The sequence below is a fragment of the Planococcus citri genome, chromosome 5, assembly GCF_950023065.1.
Source record: "Planococcus citri chromosome 5, ihPlaCitr1.1, whole genome shotgun sequence".
NCBI lineage: Eukaryota > Metazoa > Arthropoda > Insecta > Hemiptera > Pseudococcidae > Planococcus > Planococcus citri.
The window spans coordinates 40,903,740-40,923,442 of NC_088681.1; the positions used below are offsets into that span (position 1 = coordinate 40,903,740).

Consider the following 19,703-nt stretch of genomic DNA (forward strand, 5'->3'; position numbering starts at 1 on the left):
CGAATTGTCAATTAGTGTACGTTAATTGTGATGCGTACTACGATGGCGAAATAGCAGGATTTTCGTCGGGTAGAAATAAGGAAAAGTTGTTTATTCAGCCAACGTAACTCGGCAGATGACAAATAAACAAATTAAATTTAAAATTACGCTTTTGTAAATACACCTGTGCGATGTAGTTACCTAGTAAAAGTTGCGGAATATTTGAGCAAATTTTTTTTTTGGGGGGGGGGAGGGAGGGAGTTGGTTATTTGTGGATTTTTTTGAGTTGAGAAATTTGTGGAATTGGTTGAACTGATGTGTGAAAATATCTGAAAAATAGTTAAGTACTTATCTACCTATTCGTTTTGATTCACTCTTACCAAAGTAGGTAAATCACGAACGACCTAATTGGAGTTTCAAAAGCTTATCATTTTAATATTTCATCGCCGAATCTAGGTACCTACTTTCTACGCCACCAAGTCCCCAAGCGACTTGAAAATTGTCGTTCAAAAACGATTTAGTTACCAAAATTGAGATTTACCGTTCATTTCAATTGTAAATAAATCACGAACGACTGATTCGATTTCTCGTTTAATTGATATCTATCTATCTTTCAATATCTGCAGTGTTCTATGAATTTAATTTTGAATATTTCAGTGTTTGGATTTGTCTTGTTTCTTTTCAAATAAAATCATCGCGAACGATCAAATTGTAATCTTAAAAATGAGGAGCTCATTGCAAAAGTAGCCCTTGTCACATGAACTTTTAGACACGTTTTACTCGATTGCACCTATTGCCAACTGCGGAGATCATGTTGTAATGATGAAATGACCGTCAAGTTAGTCTACCCTGAGTAGCCCTGAGAGGAATTGCTTTATAGAGTTTACATTCATGATACTGGGTACGCTCAAGGGAGAGCTTTGGAGATTGCATAGGTTCATGTGACAAGGGCTACTTTTGCAATGAGCTCCTCAAATGAATTTTGCGAATGATTTTTTCGCCTAATGTGTATTTACTGTACCTACTTCATTTGTTCATTTAGACTGAATCAGTTTTGAACGGTTGGATTCATCTTTTAAAAATAATTGAAGGAAATTGACTTTTTTATAACCAAACTTCAATAACAAAAATTACATTGAATCCCACCGATTTTCTGTCTAAAAAAATGCCAAAAGATCTCATTTTTAAACCGAAAAACTGTCCAAAAAAGTTTCCAGTTTTCAACAAAAGATTGCAAAAAATTTCCATTTTTAGCCTGTAATTGCCAAAAATTCGTGCTTTTTGCTAAAATTGTAAGGGTTGCTTTTTGCCAAAAAATGTCAAAATTGCTCAGTTTTTTTCAAAAAATACCAAAAATTTTACATTTTTCCAGAAATTGTCCAAAATTACAGAGAAAAATCTCACTTATCGAAAAAAATGTACCCAATTTCTTTGGCATATTTTTCTTTTTTTTTCTTTAAAAATTATTCAAAAGTCTCGTTTAGGTAGTATTTGCCAAAAATTGACAAAAAGTAACACCGTTTTCTCGGTAATTCCCAAAAATCGCGGCTTTTTGCTGAATTGTCAAAGTTTAGCTTTTTTCCAAAAATTATTGTTAAAAACCCTCTTTTTCAATCAAAATTTCTAAAAGTAGTCATTTTTTGCAAAAATCCCCAAGTTTTGACACTTTTTTCAAAAATTGCCTAAAAGCCTCGCGTTTTTGCCAGAAATTGCCAGAAAATCATTCCTTTTGTTGAAATTGTCAGTCTTGTTCTATTTTGCTAAAAATTAGCTTTTTTTGCTAGAAATTGCAAAAATGTTTACTTTATTGCCAAAATTGTCAAAAGTCTAAATTTTTCGTCAAAAAGTTTCAAATTTACGTGTAAATATTTCAAGTTTTTAAATTTAAAAACCAGAACATATCAATTTGCAATATTTTGTTTTTTGTTTGTTTTTTTTAAAAATTTTTTTGATTTTTTTCTACGAGTACGTTAAAATGTTTTGCTTGGGTTTTGTCACTTTTTTGGTTACTTTTCCGAGCTCTTTTGGTTACTAAAGTTACATTTTTTTTTTTTTTTTTGGGGAAAGAAATTGAGTTGGTACGAGCCCTGGTTTCATTTTTTCAAAAATTGGTCTCTATGAGAAAAAAATTTCTCAGCTCAAATTCTATTGATTGCTAAATTGAAAAGTAAGCAATTATTTTGACCAACTATAGAATTATTTTCCTGTAATAAATCTCTGGAATTCAGATCTTGGATAACGATAAACAGGGGTGCGGTGATCCCCCTAGGGCCAATGAGTAGCGCCCCCCTAAACTAGCATTAGTTCCCCCCTTCAGGGGTGCGGTGATCCCCCTAGGTCAATGAATAGCGCCCCCCTTAAACTAGCATTGGTGCCCCCTCTCCTTTGACCCTCTCCTCATTTTTTCAAAATTATAACCTTAAATTTTACAATTTTCGATCTCAATATTATAATTTTTTAAGAATGCAAACTGGAATTTTTAACCTGAACCATAACCGGAATTAACTCGAAAATTTTTGGGGAAATAATTTTTATCCAATGACATTTAGCCGAAATTTAAAAAATTGGAACTAGAACCCTTGACCGGAACCCGAATTCAAAATTTTCATTTCCCGAATTGTTAACCTGTAACCTTTCTTTTTTCATTTTTTTTTCAATTTTTAAAAATAAAATCAACATTTTTCAGTATTTTTTGTGCGAAACTTGAGAAAATTGATGAATTTTTCATTTGTATTCATATTCTGAACTTTGTCTGGATTTCAAGAGTCCTTAAAGGCGACAACTGGTTATTAATTTTTGAAAAAACGGACGATATTTTTTGAAATCTCACAGAAATGGGTTTGAACTGGCTCATTCGTACTTCGTAGGTTCGTTATAGTTACACTGTTGGATAAATAATACTAAGCAGTGCATATATGTACTTGTACACACATTTCAAAAATTTTATTTAAAAAAAATTCAAAAAAATACCTTGACCTTGACCCTTAACTCGAAAAAGATTACTGTAATTTTTTGGAACTCACAACCAGGAACCCAAATTTTTAATTTTGGGGAATTAACCTGCCTTTAACTAGAATCTTTCTCTCAGTAACTTTTAGGAACCTTTAACCTTAACCAAACTTTTTTTTTTGGTTCTCATCCCTGCAATTTTTTTAAAAGATTAAAAGAATGTTCAAATTATCAACAATGGGGGAGGGGGCACTTCAGGCACTTGTATTTAGGAGGTTGTTCAAATTTAGGGGGGCCATTTACAACAATATGTCTATATGCGGAATAAAAAAAGTTGATAGTTTTTCCCTTTTTTAGAAATTTTGAAAAAATAGGTAAAATAGTTATTTTTTGGTAGGTATTATAATCGTTTTTTAAAATAGTTTGAAAATGTATAAGGGATAAGGGGAGTCGTGAAGATTAGGGGGCATCTACCTGCTTTTTTTTGCTGTGTGCAAGTAAGTATCCACGAATTTATCAAAAAAAAAAGGCCCCCCCAAAATCGTCAACGAGGATTGGTACTCAAGAAAGTGCCTTCACCGCACCCCTGACGATAAATGCTCTAAAAACAAAACATTTTGTAGTGAATCGTACATGATCGATTTGACTATATAACAGTGAGTAATTTTCGTTCATTTCATTCAAATTAAATTAATCACGAACGACTAAAATAATGTATCGTTGACACTCGGTTGTCCCGGTTAATGGTTCAATTTAATTTGGAACAATTAGGTACTGACGATTCGTTCTCTAATGATTCGTGTGTTTGAATGATTCATATTATTTTATTTCGAACGAATCAGTCGCGAATGACTGATTTAGAAATTATGTTTCAAACCACGTACCTGGTTGGAAAATCACTTGAGTAATTTTATCCCTGGTATTGAGGATCCGTTCGCGAATGATTTGTTCCTTTGAATGATTCATATTTTGTCATTCCGAACGAATCAGTAACAAACGACTTGATTCATTTTCCCTTGAAAAATAATCAGTTAAAATGCGAATTCCAATATAAATTTTAAAATGATAGTCTTGTTAAATGAATCGTTCGCGAATGATTCATTCATCCAAGTGATTCATATTTTTCATTCCAAACAAAACATTCACGAAGGACTGAATTTATTTTGAATTTTTCGAAAGTGATAACTAGAAAAAAAATACTGAGACAGGAAGGAGTCGTTCATGAACGATTTGAAAATTGAAATGAATTATTTTCGTTCATTTTAAGTGAACGAGTCCTGAACTACTGGAATTTTGTTCAAAATCGTATCGTTACAAATCATTTTTCGATCCAATTTTATTTTGAATGCATGCTAGAAATTTGTTCGCGAATGATTTGTTCGTTCGAAATATTCATATTTGATCATTTCAGAGGAATCAGTCTCGACTGACCGAATTCATTGCTCAAATAAGTTGACTGGAAATCAGTAATAACTCCTTGACTAAATTCAGGTTCAAGTAATCACCAAAGTAAACCAGTACTGTAGTCGTTCACGAATGATTTGATCACCTGACTTATTCGTTATCGTTCAATATGCTGTTTTTTCTCCTCAAATGATTAAATTTTTTGTATTTTTTTTTGATTAAATTTTTTGTATTTTTTTTAAGGAACTGTATTGCTCGGAACATTAATTTTTGACTAAAAATTCTTCAAAATTGTACCATTAAAGTATCGTTTTTGTTGGAATTCAAAATTAAACACACTCGTTTAAAATTTAACGAGTCGTTCGCTTAAAAAAAAAACTAAACATTCGTTTGAAAAACGAATCACGCGAAAAATTAAAGATTTTATTAATCGTGATTTTACGTGCATAATTTTATTCTTACTTTTACTACTGCTTAGTGCTTTCTTTTTGGTGCTCGATTTATAAAATTTTAGTGATCCCATCGACTTATAATTGCTCTACGGTCGTATCAAAGTTTTGAAAAATTATTCCAATAAAATTAAGCTAATAAATTGAATATGGCATAAAAAGTACCCGGTACCCAGGCTACCTTATGCACGTAGTATATTCGGTCGTTGGTAAAATTTCCATTCTACCGAGGAACGTTTAGCGAACTTTTGCCATAACGAGGCTTAAATTTCGGCGGTTATTTCACAAGTCGTGATGTATAATGGTTGGTGTATAGCGTGAACAAGAACAATATAAAACAAAATAGTTCGAACTTTTATCGCTTAAATTATTTAATCGATAATTATGCGTGCTAAAATGTTAATTTTTATTTCGCATTTTGAGTACAATTTCGTTGGCACTTACTATATGTAAGAAAAGCCTTTATGCGTATATATAAAATCAGCCACACTTGACTTGAAAGTGTTTTCTACCGTGTAATTGTAGTTGTAAGCTATAAGGGAACGAGCCTTTTTATCGACGTTTTGATTCATTATCTGAGGTTTCCTTTCCTTTCCTTATTTATTTTGTTTTGTGTTAACGTAATTGTATATTTTTGATGTTTAGGTAACGAAGAAGATTATTTAAATATTGCAATCAAAGAAGGAGGTATTTCCGTCCTAATGAAAGTGACCACTGGTAAACTGGACATGTATATTAAACCGAACAAAGTGCGCTTCGATGATTACAGATGGCATAAGATAATCTTGCACAGACGAATCAAGGAGGTAGGTTTATTTGTATTGTATACATTCTAGCGAGTTATAACGTAAATTATAATACCTATAGACCGGATCCCTGAGCTCCGCAATGCGACGTATTTTAGCATAAAATTATACCTACCTACCAAGTATTTCTCACGCAGAAAATTCTAATTGAAATTCGACTCTGGTATCTCTACATAGAAGGTACAATCAGATGGATAGAAATTTATTCTTCACGTCGATTTGAAAAATGATTAAAAATTTTCATAATTTTGTAAACGTTAAATTGGATTAAAAATGACATTTGAAAAGTTTTCGATGGTTCGAAAGTGTAAACTTTTACATTATACTATACGTACAGTAAGTTTCTTTTTGAGATTTTTTTTTGCTGGGAAAATATAATTTCTAAAATGGTTTTTCATTTCAATGGGTTTATGGAGTACTATGTACGTTTGCACTATTTTTTCTTCTTCTCGCCGCTCGTAATTTAATTTAAAAACTTTCTATCATTCATCATTTATTTTTTTATAACTTTAAATAATAGCCGAAAGTTATTCCCAAAGTGCTATTAGCGTTGGAGATGTTCTGTCGACGGTATTAAAAAGTAATAAACGTTATATGGGCTTTGTAACGGGCTGTGTGCAATTTTTTCTCCAAGTGGATCAGTTTACCGAGCCGAAATAACCTTTTTAATGAAAAAGTTCCCAATTCTATGAGTCGTCGAGATTAAAAGCATGTGGTTTTTAGAGTGAGCTGTATAGAAAAGGTTTGTCTCGGGTATTAAGTTGTGAAAATTTCACCCAGTTGCGGAAAATTTTTATGACTGGGAAATTTCCTACCAGGACGAACGAGTATAATTTTTCGGAGAAATTTATGAGGAAGGGAGGTTCCGAGGATTTTAATGGTGTGTCGTATAAAGTGTGTCCTTATTTATTTTATGATTATCCCCTTGAAGCGTTTAGATTATTACAAGGTTGGTAACATTGATCACCGAATATCTAAGTTGATTTTTATGTTAGTCCTACATTAAATTATTTTTTTGGTTAAAAGCCAATTTATTTCATGTTGCATGTATCTATCGCGTATTTGAATCATCACTTCCCTTCCACCCACTCCAAGTCACACAAAAAATTTCGAAAATTTATTTTCATCACTTCTGTAAAATGAAAGTTTTGATTTCGTCTTTTGGTATTTTTAGTCCAAATATATTGACATGCTGAAAGATTTTGGATTATTTAGAAATTCGTTCTTTATTATTTTGAAAGCTTTTCTGCTTTGTCTGGTAAACTTCAGACGTTCAGATTATTACGAATATTTATCGAACAAAGGAACCTCACGTGACCAGATTTTTTTAAAGTAAGAGGACCCCACTGGTAGTGCACCTCCAAATTTATAGCTGCCCATTTCCAAAACTACGGACCCCCACATGGGTTCAAAGTCTCAAAATTTCAATTTTTGGACAATTCCGCCATGAAAATGGAAGAATGTGTCAAAAAAAGTAAAATAGTGATCTTCATAAGTCATGACATATTCTGGGTCAAAAAGTTATGGGTCCGTAAAGTATCTTTTGGGGTCCAAAAATTGTCAAAAAATGGTCGAAAAATGCGATTGGGCAGCTACAACTTTGGAAATTGCCTTCTCTAGTCGCAAGTAGTGTTTCGTGGAATCATTTTTAGTTGATTCGATGTGGAAAGATATTCATTCATATTTACGGCAAACTGGTTAGGCAATTTTATTAACACGTAAGAATTCTAATTGATTTTTGAGGAGCAAGTTGGATAATAGTTGTGTACTTTTTTACTGATTTGAAAGAAAAAGGAAAAAGTGAACAGAAATTGTGTCCAGAATTCAAATTTCTGCAACCCAAATTAATTTTTCGATTTTTGGTGAATTTTTGAAAAATCAAAATTGCACATTTTTGACGATTTAGACACACCGGGACCTCCTTTTTTCAAAAAAATATAATTATGTTTATTCTGTATGACTGATGAAAATTGGTCCTGATAGTAATACCAGCTCCCCCAAATCGAAGTTTGCCATTTAAGGTCATTCTGGGGGCTCCAGCACGATTTTCAATTTTTCCAGAAGCGTGAAAATTGATTTGGGCAGCTAAAAATCGAGTTGTGGCTAATTCTCAACCGCTTTGAAGTGTTTATTCTCATCAGGGGTGTCGAGAGCCAATGTAAGCCGGAGAAAAGTACAATTACATATTTGGCCCCATTTCCAAGGAAGAAGCTATATTAAGGTTTTTTGAGAAGGGGAGAGGGGGTTCTACTGAAAATTTGCCCGCACTAATATAAGGAAAAATACAAATTTTACCGATTGATATCTAACTTATAAAAATTTTCATTTTCTGTTTTGAATTTTTGGGGGGCCAAATGTGACTTTTTAAAATTTTAAAACAAGAAACACAAATTAACCGAAATGAAGCAAGGGCAAAAGTTTTTGAAAATTTGATTTCAAGAGGCCTAAAAACAATGTTTTTTTTTTAGGAAGTTGATTTTATTGAAAATTTGTGGGTACTTTGAGAGAACTAAAAACTATGTTTTTTTTATGCAAAAAGAGTTTATTTTTTGGCTTTTGAAATTTTAGAATTTGAAAGATTTTTTTTAGGATGTTAATTTTGAAAAAGAAAAAAAATAGGTCCCAAGTGAGCGCAAAAAAAACGATAATTTTTATGCGAAACGTTTATTTTTTTCACTTTAAAACATTCAGAGTTCGATGTCTTTTTTCCCAGAAATTTAAACTTTTAAAAAGAAAAGGAAACAATCTCAAGCGAAGTGAGAGGGCAAAAGTTTTTGAAAATATGTGGTTTGAGAAGTAAAAAACAGGGTTTTCTTTCATCATAAGTATGCCCTTTTTTTCTGGACGCAAGATCGGGGCAAATTGCCCCTTTTGTCCTCCCTCTCGATGGCCCTGATTCTCATTATTTGACCCGATTTCCAAGCGGACACCTCGAGCGCACATTTTTTTGATCGGATTGCGCGATGGAGGCTCCAAAATGACTCGAAAGAATGTAATTTAGATTTGAGAGGTTGCTCTCAGACAAAATAATGCAATTCGTGCCAAACATTCTCCTTCGAACAGAAAATTTTGAATTTTTTCAACTTTGTTCTTGAAGATTCTGGTGGGGAAAACGCACTTGAGGCCTGGAAATCGGCTCAATTGTGGATCAACTCGTTGAATAGGTCGAGAATATTCTAGAATTTGATTTTTAACTGCTCAAGTTAATTTCAATGCGTTCTGGAGGAATCGAAAACGCGCTAGAAGCTTCAAATCTACAATTCAAGTTGAGAGAGTTGTTATTATATTAGCGTCAGGACTTTCCGTCACTTTTAGTAAATAAAATGTTTTTTTTAAAGCATAAGTAAGTAACCTGAATTACCAGAAACGGCCAATTTTAAATTTTCAAAAATCAGCCAACAATCTAAAAATTAATTTAAGCAGCTAAAATTTAGGTTGTGTAGATTTTAGACCATGCTTTTTCCAACAATCACGGTTCTGTTCAAATCGATAGCGAACATCTTAAGTCGGTTCCCTTGTTAGAAAAATTTATATTTTTTGTAAAAATGTTATTTTTTTAATGTTCAAATATTCTCCAAAAATTCAAAAATCAACTTTAGCCTTTAGGACCTGAAATTTTGGTTACAGGGGTCTTAGAATATACTCTTTCGATCTAGATTACGTTCGTTCAAATTGGACTGTGCTAGTTCAAAAAGTTTCCTTGTCATTTTAGGTCGCTATCTCCCTCCCCAGCCTCTTAAAATTATGTGAAATGGCAATTTGCGTTTAAACTTCACATCTCTGGAAATTTTCGATTGGGGTTTCTCAAACTTGCAGGAATGCTAGATAGGTAACGAGTAGGTAGATAAGCTACCTACCTACCAAAATAATTTTTGGAAATTTTTTGGAATCTTTTCAATATATAAATCCAGTAGTTCGATTAAATTATTCTTTCTCTCTCAACCATATGAGCTGTCTATTTCTTCAACTTATATTATCATGCACTTTTCATTTCAAACACTCCCTATACATATATCTTCTACATACGAGTACAAAATATGGTTTCACATACGGTGACATTTTTCTCGATATATTTAAAAGTCCAATATCAGTATCGCATTTTCCACAACAATACGTTCGAAACAGTTCAATTTTAAGGTAATTTTTCACAAATACTCCGCTCGAAATTGTCACAAAATATTCGATTTGAACTCTAAGCAATTCTTTCTCCCTATATAAAATGCAGTAATAAAATACGCTCATCGTTTATTCGCTGCGTTTTATGAAACCTTTATCCGTACGAATAAGTAAATACGATTTGAACAGCAACACTATTTTCAATACTATGTATATATTTAACCACATCCCCATCTCTAAGACCTACTTATATTTACGTAAGATGGCACACACAACAACGCTGGCAAAAAAAACCCACCGAGTTCGGATTTTTTTTTTTATTAAACCTCAGCTCAGTGGATAAGTTTTCAAAAGAGACCGAAACAAATTTTCGTTATTGTCATTGGTTGGGGATGTGGTGTGTGGTGTCATGTACCATACTGGATGCTGCGAAGTATTATACTCGTATACAGACACACGGATGATTGTTCCGAGTACATTATTTATATAGGGCGTTCAAAAATGGCGTTTGGTAAATTGATAAAATATATTTCGAAACGTATTCGTGTTGAAACTGCTCGAGTATTTGGATGATTTATGCAACGTTATGATATACCTACTTGTATAGCTAACGCGTTATCCCTGTTTATTGCCGCGTGTTATACGCCTCGCAAAAAAAAAGAACTTTTCTGTCAATTTATCGGCTGAAATTAATACGAAAATATGGTTCAATATGCGACGACGAGTTTACGAAGTGAACGAGCTTCGTTCGAGAAAAATATACGATTCGCGAGTTTTTACAGTATTTTTATGCATAATATTAATAATTTTGTGAAATGATGTTCAAAAATTCGTTTACTAGTTTCATTTCATGATTTGGATCTATTTTGCATATTTTGATCCAGAATGCACGAGTTTCCAATTTCAATTATCGAGCACTTATTTTTCAAAATTTTGGGGATTTTTTTGCACATTTTAAAAACGTTGGATTTTTTTACCTACCAGTTTTGAAAATAAAAATTCAAACCGATCTCGAAGCCTCAAGAACAACATTTGTGAGATTAGAAAATCCTTATTCGGATTAAAAATGATCATTTTTAATTTCAGTGGCTGGGTTTTCAATGAAATTCAGAATACAACGAATGAATAATTTTCTAATAATCGAGTATTAGAAAAGTATTCTGCAAAAAATTCAGAAGCTCATCTAAAAAACTGCACCAAGTACAAAATTTACAGCTCTATAAAAATTACACCAATAAGATTTGGAATCGCTTCTATAAAACTCGAAAGCTGATAACACAATTTTCATATCCAGTACCTACCAAATCGTGAAACACAAACTAGAAAATTCAACCTCCTGTTCTCCCTCTTTTCTCTTCTCCGTCTAAATCCAGAAAATCTATTCCGTTAACCGTCGTTTTCTTTCATTTTCTCATTTTGAAAACTTTCGACGAAAAGCAAGCAGAATTTAATAATAACGAAACTAGTTCAATATTTCGCAATTCTCGGTACCTATTTACACAAAGAAGACGCGTTCCCATCCAGATGGTGAAGAAAAGGAAGCCTCAGGCAGGCACGAAACATCGACAACTCTTTCTTCGTTTTCCTTCAGAATAATAAGAATACTGACACTGAGCTTGCTCAGGAAATCGAAATATCAAAACGTTTTCTATAAAGAGATAATATATGATTTTTGAAATCAACGCAGGTAAATGCTCAGTCCTTGAAATAATTTCAATTAGATGAATTGTAATTTGTTACGTAACTTTATTAAATTTCAGAAAGATTTAAACTTTCTACCTACATCGAATTTTATAATTCATTTATTTTTTTTTTAGTAAAAAAAAATGAATAAAATTACCTACCCAATGTTAATGTAATGAAAACCAAAAAAAATGAATTCAAAATATCTCCAATCATTGCGAATTTACAAAATAAAAAAAGAGTCTGTAATTTGTCCATCGTTATCCCTTCCATAGTTTCATCCTACGCTGAAAAATCCTATAGCTATGTCACCAGATACGTCTTCCTATACTCGAGATGTTTACAGCGGAATTACAAAATGGCACTTATAGAGCCCTGTATGGCTGTATACATGTTTCTGACAGTAATAGCTTTGTTATTCTCATACAGAGGAATCATTTTTGGCTTCAAAATATCGTCGTTATTTATCGAATGAAAAAAATTTTATATTTCAACGTTACAAAGTTCGCATAAATTCGATTAAATTTCAACATGATAATAAAAATTGCAGATTTCACGAAGAATATTTTTTTCGCCGAAAATAAATTTGAAAAGGAAAAATACCAAATCCATTGAAATAACGCATTTTTTATTTATTCTGATTTTTTTTTAAAACTCTTTTCACAATTTTACACGCTGTGTTCGAATAAAATAATCCTCGATAAAATTTGTTCTGAAAAATTGAAAAATATTCGTAGCGGTTGAAGAAAAAAAAAACCGTATAATGTGATTTCCTCTTTCGAGGAGGTTTCCTTTTCAGTATTTATTTTTTACCAAAGTATTGACCTCGAAGGGTGATTTTGATTTCGTTAGGAGTACCTACCTATAGATTTGCCAGCGCACACTTTGGAGGCACACTATAAACTGGATAAAATTCACTTTTTCCAATCAGAAAAACGGGGCAAAAGTTGCAAAAGAACGACAGCTGATAACGTTTTCGTCAGATTAGATTGAAAAAGTTTTAAGAGAAGAAATAAAAGAGGGCAAACTCGAGAGAAAACTGCTCAAGGTGGGACTTGTAAATAAAAAACAAAATATATATGGAATAAAATTAAATTTAGATTGACCTTACGCCAAAAATACAATTTCCTGCTTACAAGAAAAACGTCTAAGCAAATATTGTTGCTGTTTCTTGGACTCGATACGCCTACATTAAACAAAAAGAGTCGAGAGCGACACAGTAAAGTTATATAAAATGATGAAGGAAAAAAAAAACTAAAAGGAAAACGAAGCGGTAGTAAAATAAATCCTGGGTAGAAATTTGTTTCAAACTCGTCTCTGTGAAAAGTAAATATAGTATACGGGCCTTTACAATATACATATTAGCCCAGCAGGTTTAATAGGAAGAATAGCAAAAATTACGTAGCTTTATAAAGCTCGCTGTGTCGTCGTCGTCGGCGTCGTGGTATCTAAAGTTTAATTATCGGATTTGTTACATGTTGTCGACGTCGTACAGATTAACTCTGATCTAATGTAACGTAATTCAATAATTTACCAACTTTCGTGCACCGCCGTGTTAAAGCGTGATACGAATATAGAGATTTTCTTAATGTAAGTCATGACTTTTATCTTCTCTCTGCGATGCTTTGGTATGTCACTCTGTTTCATCGCGTATTCGTCGTATATGAGATGTACCTACTAGTATTTACACGACACGACGCGACGTATAGCCTACTACAGCGTGGATAGGTTTCAGCAAACTAGATAGGTAGGTAAAGGTATACGACACACGATCACGAACACCTTTGTGTAGGCAGATTTGTCATTCAAATTTCAAAATCTTTTGTCATTAATACACGCTTTTACTTTACTTAACTCTCGACTCGATGGTGTTAATTAGGTTACGTTAAATTCTCTGTTTCGACGCCAGAATTTAGTATTCGTTTCAACTTATTTACAGTAGTAGTTGATAGGTTTACTACTCATTGTGAAATGCAGCCTGCAAAAAAGTATAAGCATCAATTTGTGTAGAGCAAAAAGAAGAGGAGTTCATGATATGACATCGTTTGTGTTTTTCATCATTTTCCTCGTGAGAAATTAATTGATGAGGAGTTGAAAATTTTCTTTAAAAAAATAAAATCCTTTTTTTTCACGATGAGTACCTACCTATTCCCTACATAAAAAATGAAAGAGAAAAAATGATCACGTGAATTTATCAAATATAGATATGTATTGACTGAAAAATGTAATTTTATTTAAATAAAAAAAGTTGAAAATACCTACCTACTCGTATCAAGAATTGACAAAATGTTCTGAAATTTTTCTTTTCATTCTCCCGATACCCTTCTTTGATGTACGAGTGTCTACCTAGTGCTTCTGTTTCTTTTCAGTTACGTTTTGTAACTATTTAAAGCATCAAAATATACCTTGAATAAATTCAATTTTTTTAAATTTTAATACAATTGAACAATATTTTACAAAAATTGCAATTGGTAAATATTGTTAAAACTTGTCAAAATGGCATAAAAAAATAAACACGACTAAAAAAAGTTGATAAAACATCTCGAAATTTGAGTGGATAAATCTTGTAAGGTCAACAAAAGCTAACAAAATTAGATGAAATCTCGTCGTTGTACAAATTTTTACAAAAATTATTAAACCTAAGTGAAATGAACAAAAATTATAAAAAAATGATTTTAAAAAAAATACTATACCTACTGAAAATATCATGGATATGTTTTTTGGTCAAATTGATCTAATGTTAGATCAGATATGATCATCCGGACCCAATCTTCAGCCTGATCCAAAGCAAGTCTGAGCTTTATGTGGAGATCTTTCGTGGCTTGACGACCGGTTCCAGATGTGTATGTCCGGGACTCTCGAGTCATCTAATAAAAATTTGATCTGATCTGCCAATAAATTTCCTCTACCCCCTCGTGGAGATTGGAGACCCTTTAAAAAAAAGAAGTCGGATCTGGTATGATCATCAGACTAGGTTACCATGTTTGTCTGGCTTCCCAAGGTCGTCTGTCTGTCTGGCCTGCCGGTCTCTTAAGGTCATTGACCCGGTAGTCTGGACTTTCAAGGTCACTAGCCAACCTATCTAGCCTCCCAAGGTAGTCTGTCTACTTGTCTGCCCTCTGAATATATCTGTCTGTCATCTTAAAGGTCATTGACCTGTCCTTCTGCCTTCTCAAGGTCGTTATCTGTCTTCCTGTCTGGCCTTTTAAGGTCATTGACTTACCTGTTGGCTGCTTAGCCTCTCCATGGTCGTCTGTCTGTTTGGCCTCTTAAGATCATTGATCCGCATGTCTGAACTCCAAAGGTCACTGACCTACCTGTCTAACCTTTCAAAATCGCATGTCTGACTGTCTGTCTGTCATCTCAAAGTTATCGGTCTGTCTATCTGTCTGTCTGTCTGTCTGTCTGTCTGTACAGCCCTTTCAAGGTCATTGACCCGTGTTCGTCTCTTCTAATTGTCAATCAAAAGGTCTTGCATTTAGCTAATTTGCCAAAGTCTTGCTTTCTGACAAAATTTTTTGATTTTTTACAAAATTGCTAAAAAACCTTACTTCTTTACCAAGAATTACCCAAAAGTCTCACATTTTTGCCAGAAATTCCCATAAAGCCGTTTTTTTGCTTGAAATAAAAAAATATAAGGATCGATTGATCGATTTAAAAAATTGTATTTATTCATAAGTCTCAATTTTTATCAAAACCGTGTTTTTTTACCAAAAATTGCAAAAATTCTCTCTGTTGTCAAAAATTGTCCAAAAGTTTAGCTTTTTTTGTCAGAAACTTTCAAAATGGTTTAACTTTTTAAAATTAAAAAAAATAATTCAATTTGTATTGTTTTTTTTTAGTGACTTTTTTGCATTAAAATGTTTTGTTTACGTTCTGTTGCTTTTTTAGTTACTTTTTGAAGATTTTTTGGTTGGATACTACGAGTATGTAGTATAACTTTTGGGAAAAATTGAGAACAAGCCTCGTAACGAGAAAAATTATCAAATAAATATTAGCAAAATGGCTACACAAATATTTTAATAGGCACATACCTATGATGAAAAGTTGAGACATTATTGCACAATTTTAGCAAAATCTCGCACAAAGTGTCTAGAATATCAAAAAATTTGTTGAAAATTACGAAAAACTGTTGAAAGGATATTAAAATAGAATTAAATATTGCAAGAAAATTTTCTTCAATTTAAAAAAAAAAACTAAAAACGTTATTTTTGAAAATTATTTGAAATTGATGATTACCATACTTATGTACGTAAAACTGAAAATATTTTTAATCCAGGATAAACGATGGATCTGCTCAGGTCTGATAAAATCTAGTCAAATATGGTCAGATCCAATCAGGTCTCCTTTATTGGATCTAATCAGACTAGATCAAGCTTGATCAGACTCACTAGTGGAAAGGAGACCTGATTGTATCTGATAATCTGGTCTTTAAATTTTATGCATGAAATGTGATCGAATCCAATCATTTTTCGTTGGGGAGTGATGATTCTTCCTTCAGTTGATGGCGTTTTTCGAAAATAAATAATTGATTTAAATAATAAAATTTCTTTATGAATTATTAGAATTTACGTAAAATTGAACAAATAAGTTTTTTTTTTAAAGATGAGATGCGTGACAAGAATAATTAGGTACAATTTTTCACTATCCAATATCAATAAGCTTGGATTTCAGGCTGAGTGGATCGTCGACAATTTTCCAGATTCTGACAACTTATTTTTTTACGAATATTTGAACGAAATTGAGAGAATTTTAAAATAAGCAAATCACGTCTAAGTATATATGTTACTTTCTAGACAATAAAGGACCGAATTCAAATTTAAAACTACCGGGTATTTTGAAACTAATCTAATCTAACACATTCTGATAAAAAAAAAGTCTTCTAAAATATATATATATTTTTTTGAAAAATATTTTAAGCAGCATTGATAAGCAGAAAATCACTTTACAGCAAAATTACTGCAAAACTCGAAAAAAAAAATGCAAATTCAAAAAAAATCGTCATTTAAAATAAACTAGGTCACTTGTTCGTCTCCTTTTTCCTATTTAATAAATATCTATTTTTCCCCCTCGAGATGGAGAATATAAGTATTCCATATAAGAAAAATATTCTCGTTTCTTAAGATCTCGTGAAGAAATGGCTAAGAAAAAAATAAAATAAAATAAGAAAAGGAAAAAAACGAACAATTTACGATAGAGAGAGATTTTCGCACAATACTCGACTGTATAAAAGCGAAGTAGATACTTGTATGGTTAGTTCGGTTAAAATGAGAAAAATTCTTGAATAATACTTCTTCACGCTAGAACGCTTTAATAAATTGTATAATTTAACAATATAAAAAACAACCAAAAGACAGAGGTACACTTGTATGGACACACTGTTTAGTATGAGGATGGAAAACAATACATCGAAATGATATTTTTTCCGGCTGCCATGCAATTGCGCCAAAAGTACCCGGAATTGCGCCGAGTAAAAAAATTAGGCATACCCGGAATTGCGCCACATAAAAAAATATGTGTATGGGGAATTGCGCCAGTCAAAAGAACGAATCCTCCCATCACACTTATACTCAGACTTCGGATTGTCAGATTCATAATTTTTCTGGTGTGGTTAAAAAATTCGTTCTTATGATTAGGTACCTATAAGTATTCAGTCCAGCTCCAGCAATAGATACAGATTGTCAAAAAAAAATAATCCACATTTCTAATACACCGAGGGCGCATACGAAAAGGTACCTTATGGCCAAAAAATTAATTTTTTTCTTCTTCGCCCAATTTTCCTAGGGATTCTTCAAAAATCGAGTAGAACCCTCCATAGGCAAAAATTTTTTTGGCCATAAGGTACCTTTTTGTATGCGCCCTCACATATATCTGGATGAGCATGTGAGAAGTAAGTTTTTAAGGTCGAATGAAAAGCCTCACACACATTCCTTGTCCTTCCCGTATGTCTATTGACGCTCATAGGTGAGGAGGAAAAGCTGAGTCTTCGGATATGTACATACATAGTACTTACTCTACCAGATAATTACAAAATAATATGTGCATACGTAGGTACTTTATGTATGAATATAGTAAAATGCACCTTTGTAGGTTGGTGATTCATTATCAATTCAGATAACTGCGACTGAACGATGAACGATTCGTTCATATTTTGTTCATATCACATTTTTCTCAACTCGGCGCAATTGCCAGTATACCGTTTTTAAAACCCGGCGCAATTCCGGGTACATGATTTTAACCATTTGGCGCAATTGCAGGGCTCCCATTTTTTCCATTTTATATTTGAAAAAAAAAGATGGGAAAAACTTAATTGCGAGTTCTCTCTCTGCAATTCCAATTGCTAACGAAAGGGAGAAACGAGAGACGAGAGTCGTAATTAAATGAATATCGGTGCTTGAAAAAAGAGTCTGAAGATGAAAAAAAAAAGGTGGTAGAGTACGCGAGAGGGAATATCAGGCAGGTCACATCTACATGACTCATAATAATCTGTGCGGCTTAAATGAAAACAACAAGGGCAAAAGGAGGTGAAAAAATTCGCAGACGGTATGGTTTTTAATTTAAATTCTCGACGAGAATATTGCTCCAGTATGCAACGGTCGTAGCAAATCGAGCGTATCGAAAAATTTTCGCTGATAAAAATTTTTATTTATTTTTTGTACGCGCGAGACGACGCAGCCAAGTCGTAGACTACGGTAAGAGTGGGAGAAGCGGGGACGCCGGTGTATTTTTTATTTTAAATGCAAACGAGTTGATTTTATGCAGTCACGTATTATTCGTTTTGCATTTGTTTTCATAGTGGCTGTGTGCTCTTGCTCTTTGACTTTAATCTTGGCGCAAAAGTGTGTTTCTGCAGCGGTAAACTCTCGTACCTAGTACAGCAAATGGTACTTCAAAGTAAACGCGCAATCAGCTTAGCAACTTGGTATTTACTTTTTCGATGATAATAAAGCTATTTCTTTTGGAAATCAGCAGCGTTATGGTATTTCGAGGTATTCTCTCCGTCTCTGTCTAGCAGTGTTCTTTTTGTGCGGTACAAAAAGGCGCTAGGCGACGTAACCCGCCGCAAACGTAGTCTTACTATTCGTGCTGTTTAATGTAATGACGAAGGTGAGCGCTGACGTGTGCAATTTTAATGAAATTGCTTGCTCGTGCGTCGTCGTTTATATAGTGCGGAAGATGCTTACGGATGCACTTAGAATATATCTGTACGTGAATCTTGCACATCATCGTTTATAGCATGCCATTGCCTTATCCTGGTGGCAAAGGTATACGATAGCGTACACACTTGAGAAGAAGAGTACAGGTGTCTGTGTCGTGAAATTAGACTAATCGATTTTTCTTTCAAATGTGTATACCTCGTTTGGGAAAAAAACAGGCCCGAATCGACTGATTGGTTCACATTGACGGTTTTCCATTTGCATTGTAACCGCGAGAAGTTTACCAAGTGTCAGATTCAGAGAGGTTTTCTTGACATCGCTGGTATCGTTATCGAGAAAGCTTTGTTACCTCTCTATACCTATTTGTCAGTATGGGATGGCGTTGTATGGTTGAAATAATTAGGTATCCTGTTGAGCTCGAACTCGATGTTCTCTACGCTTGTCTTTATGTTTCACCTTTTTTTTCCTCGAGTCTCTGATCCCCCTTAAATTTTGCCTATGTATGGTACCTATATAAAGGTCATTAAACGTTCGTGTCGTACATCATATATCACTCTACCTATACGTGATATTTTTCACCCTTAAGAGAATACACATACATGTGATGGGAAGGCCGACGCCCAAAATGTAAACATTCGCTATCGAGACTATAAAAATGATAAAAATTGTATAAGTGACCTTTATTATATATAGTAATATGGTCTTCAAATTTGAAAGAAAATCGAGAAATTATACCAATTTGTTGTTTTTTTTTTCAGATTTCCGCCGTGACGAGTTTCTGCCGAGTACGTATATACTTATATTCCTATACCCTTTTTTTTCTTTTTTTTACGACTGAAAGTTATACATAGAACGACGACGTTAACAACACATGTGACGCGTATAATCTTTATATTTTTAGGTATCACTGACGGTGGACGGCATTTACACTGAGCACGCTAGCACAGCTGGAACATTTACGATGCTCTCATCTAGTAAACTTTATATCGGCGGTAGCGAGCACACGAGAACATTACCTGGTTCCAGTACTAATCAAAACTTTGTCGGATGCTTAAGAAGGGTATGGCGATGAAAAAAAAAAAAGTTACAATAGTTTGCCTTCTTTTTTTCTGTTTTTTTGCTCTTCGTCTTCTCTCATCTTTTTGTTTGTTTGTTTTATT

General features: G+C 33.2%; 1 protein-coding gene across 2 annotated transcripts in view; it reads left to right on the forward strand.

Annotated features, from left to right (window-relative positions):
- The window catches only part of Nrx-1 (Neurexin 1), a 154,469-nt gene that overhangs the window by 122,990 nt on the left and 11,776 nt on the right, over nt 1-19,703 (forward strand). For both annotated transcript variants that reach the window (XM_065368954.1, XM_065368955.1), the window contains exons 4-6: nt 5,427-5,587; nt 19,302-19,328; nt 19,445-19,603. In XM_065368954.1, the coding sequence (XP_065225026.1) occupies nt 5,427-5,587; nt 19,302-19,328; nt 19,445-19,603 (347 nt within the window). The remainder of the gene's footprint in view (nt 1-5,426; nt 5,588-19,301; nt 19,329-19,444; nt 19,604-19,703) is intronic.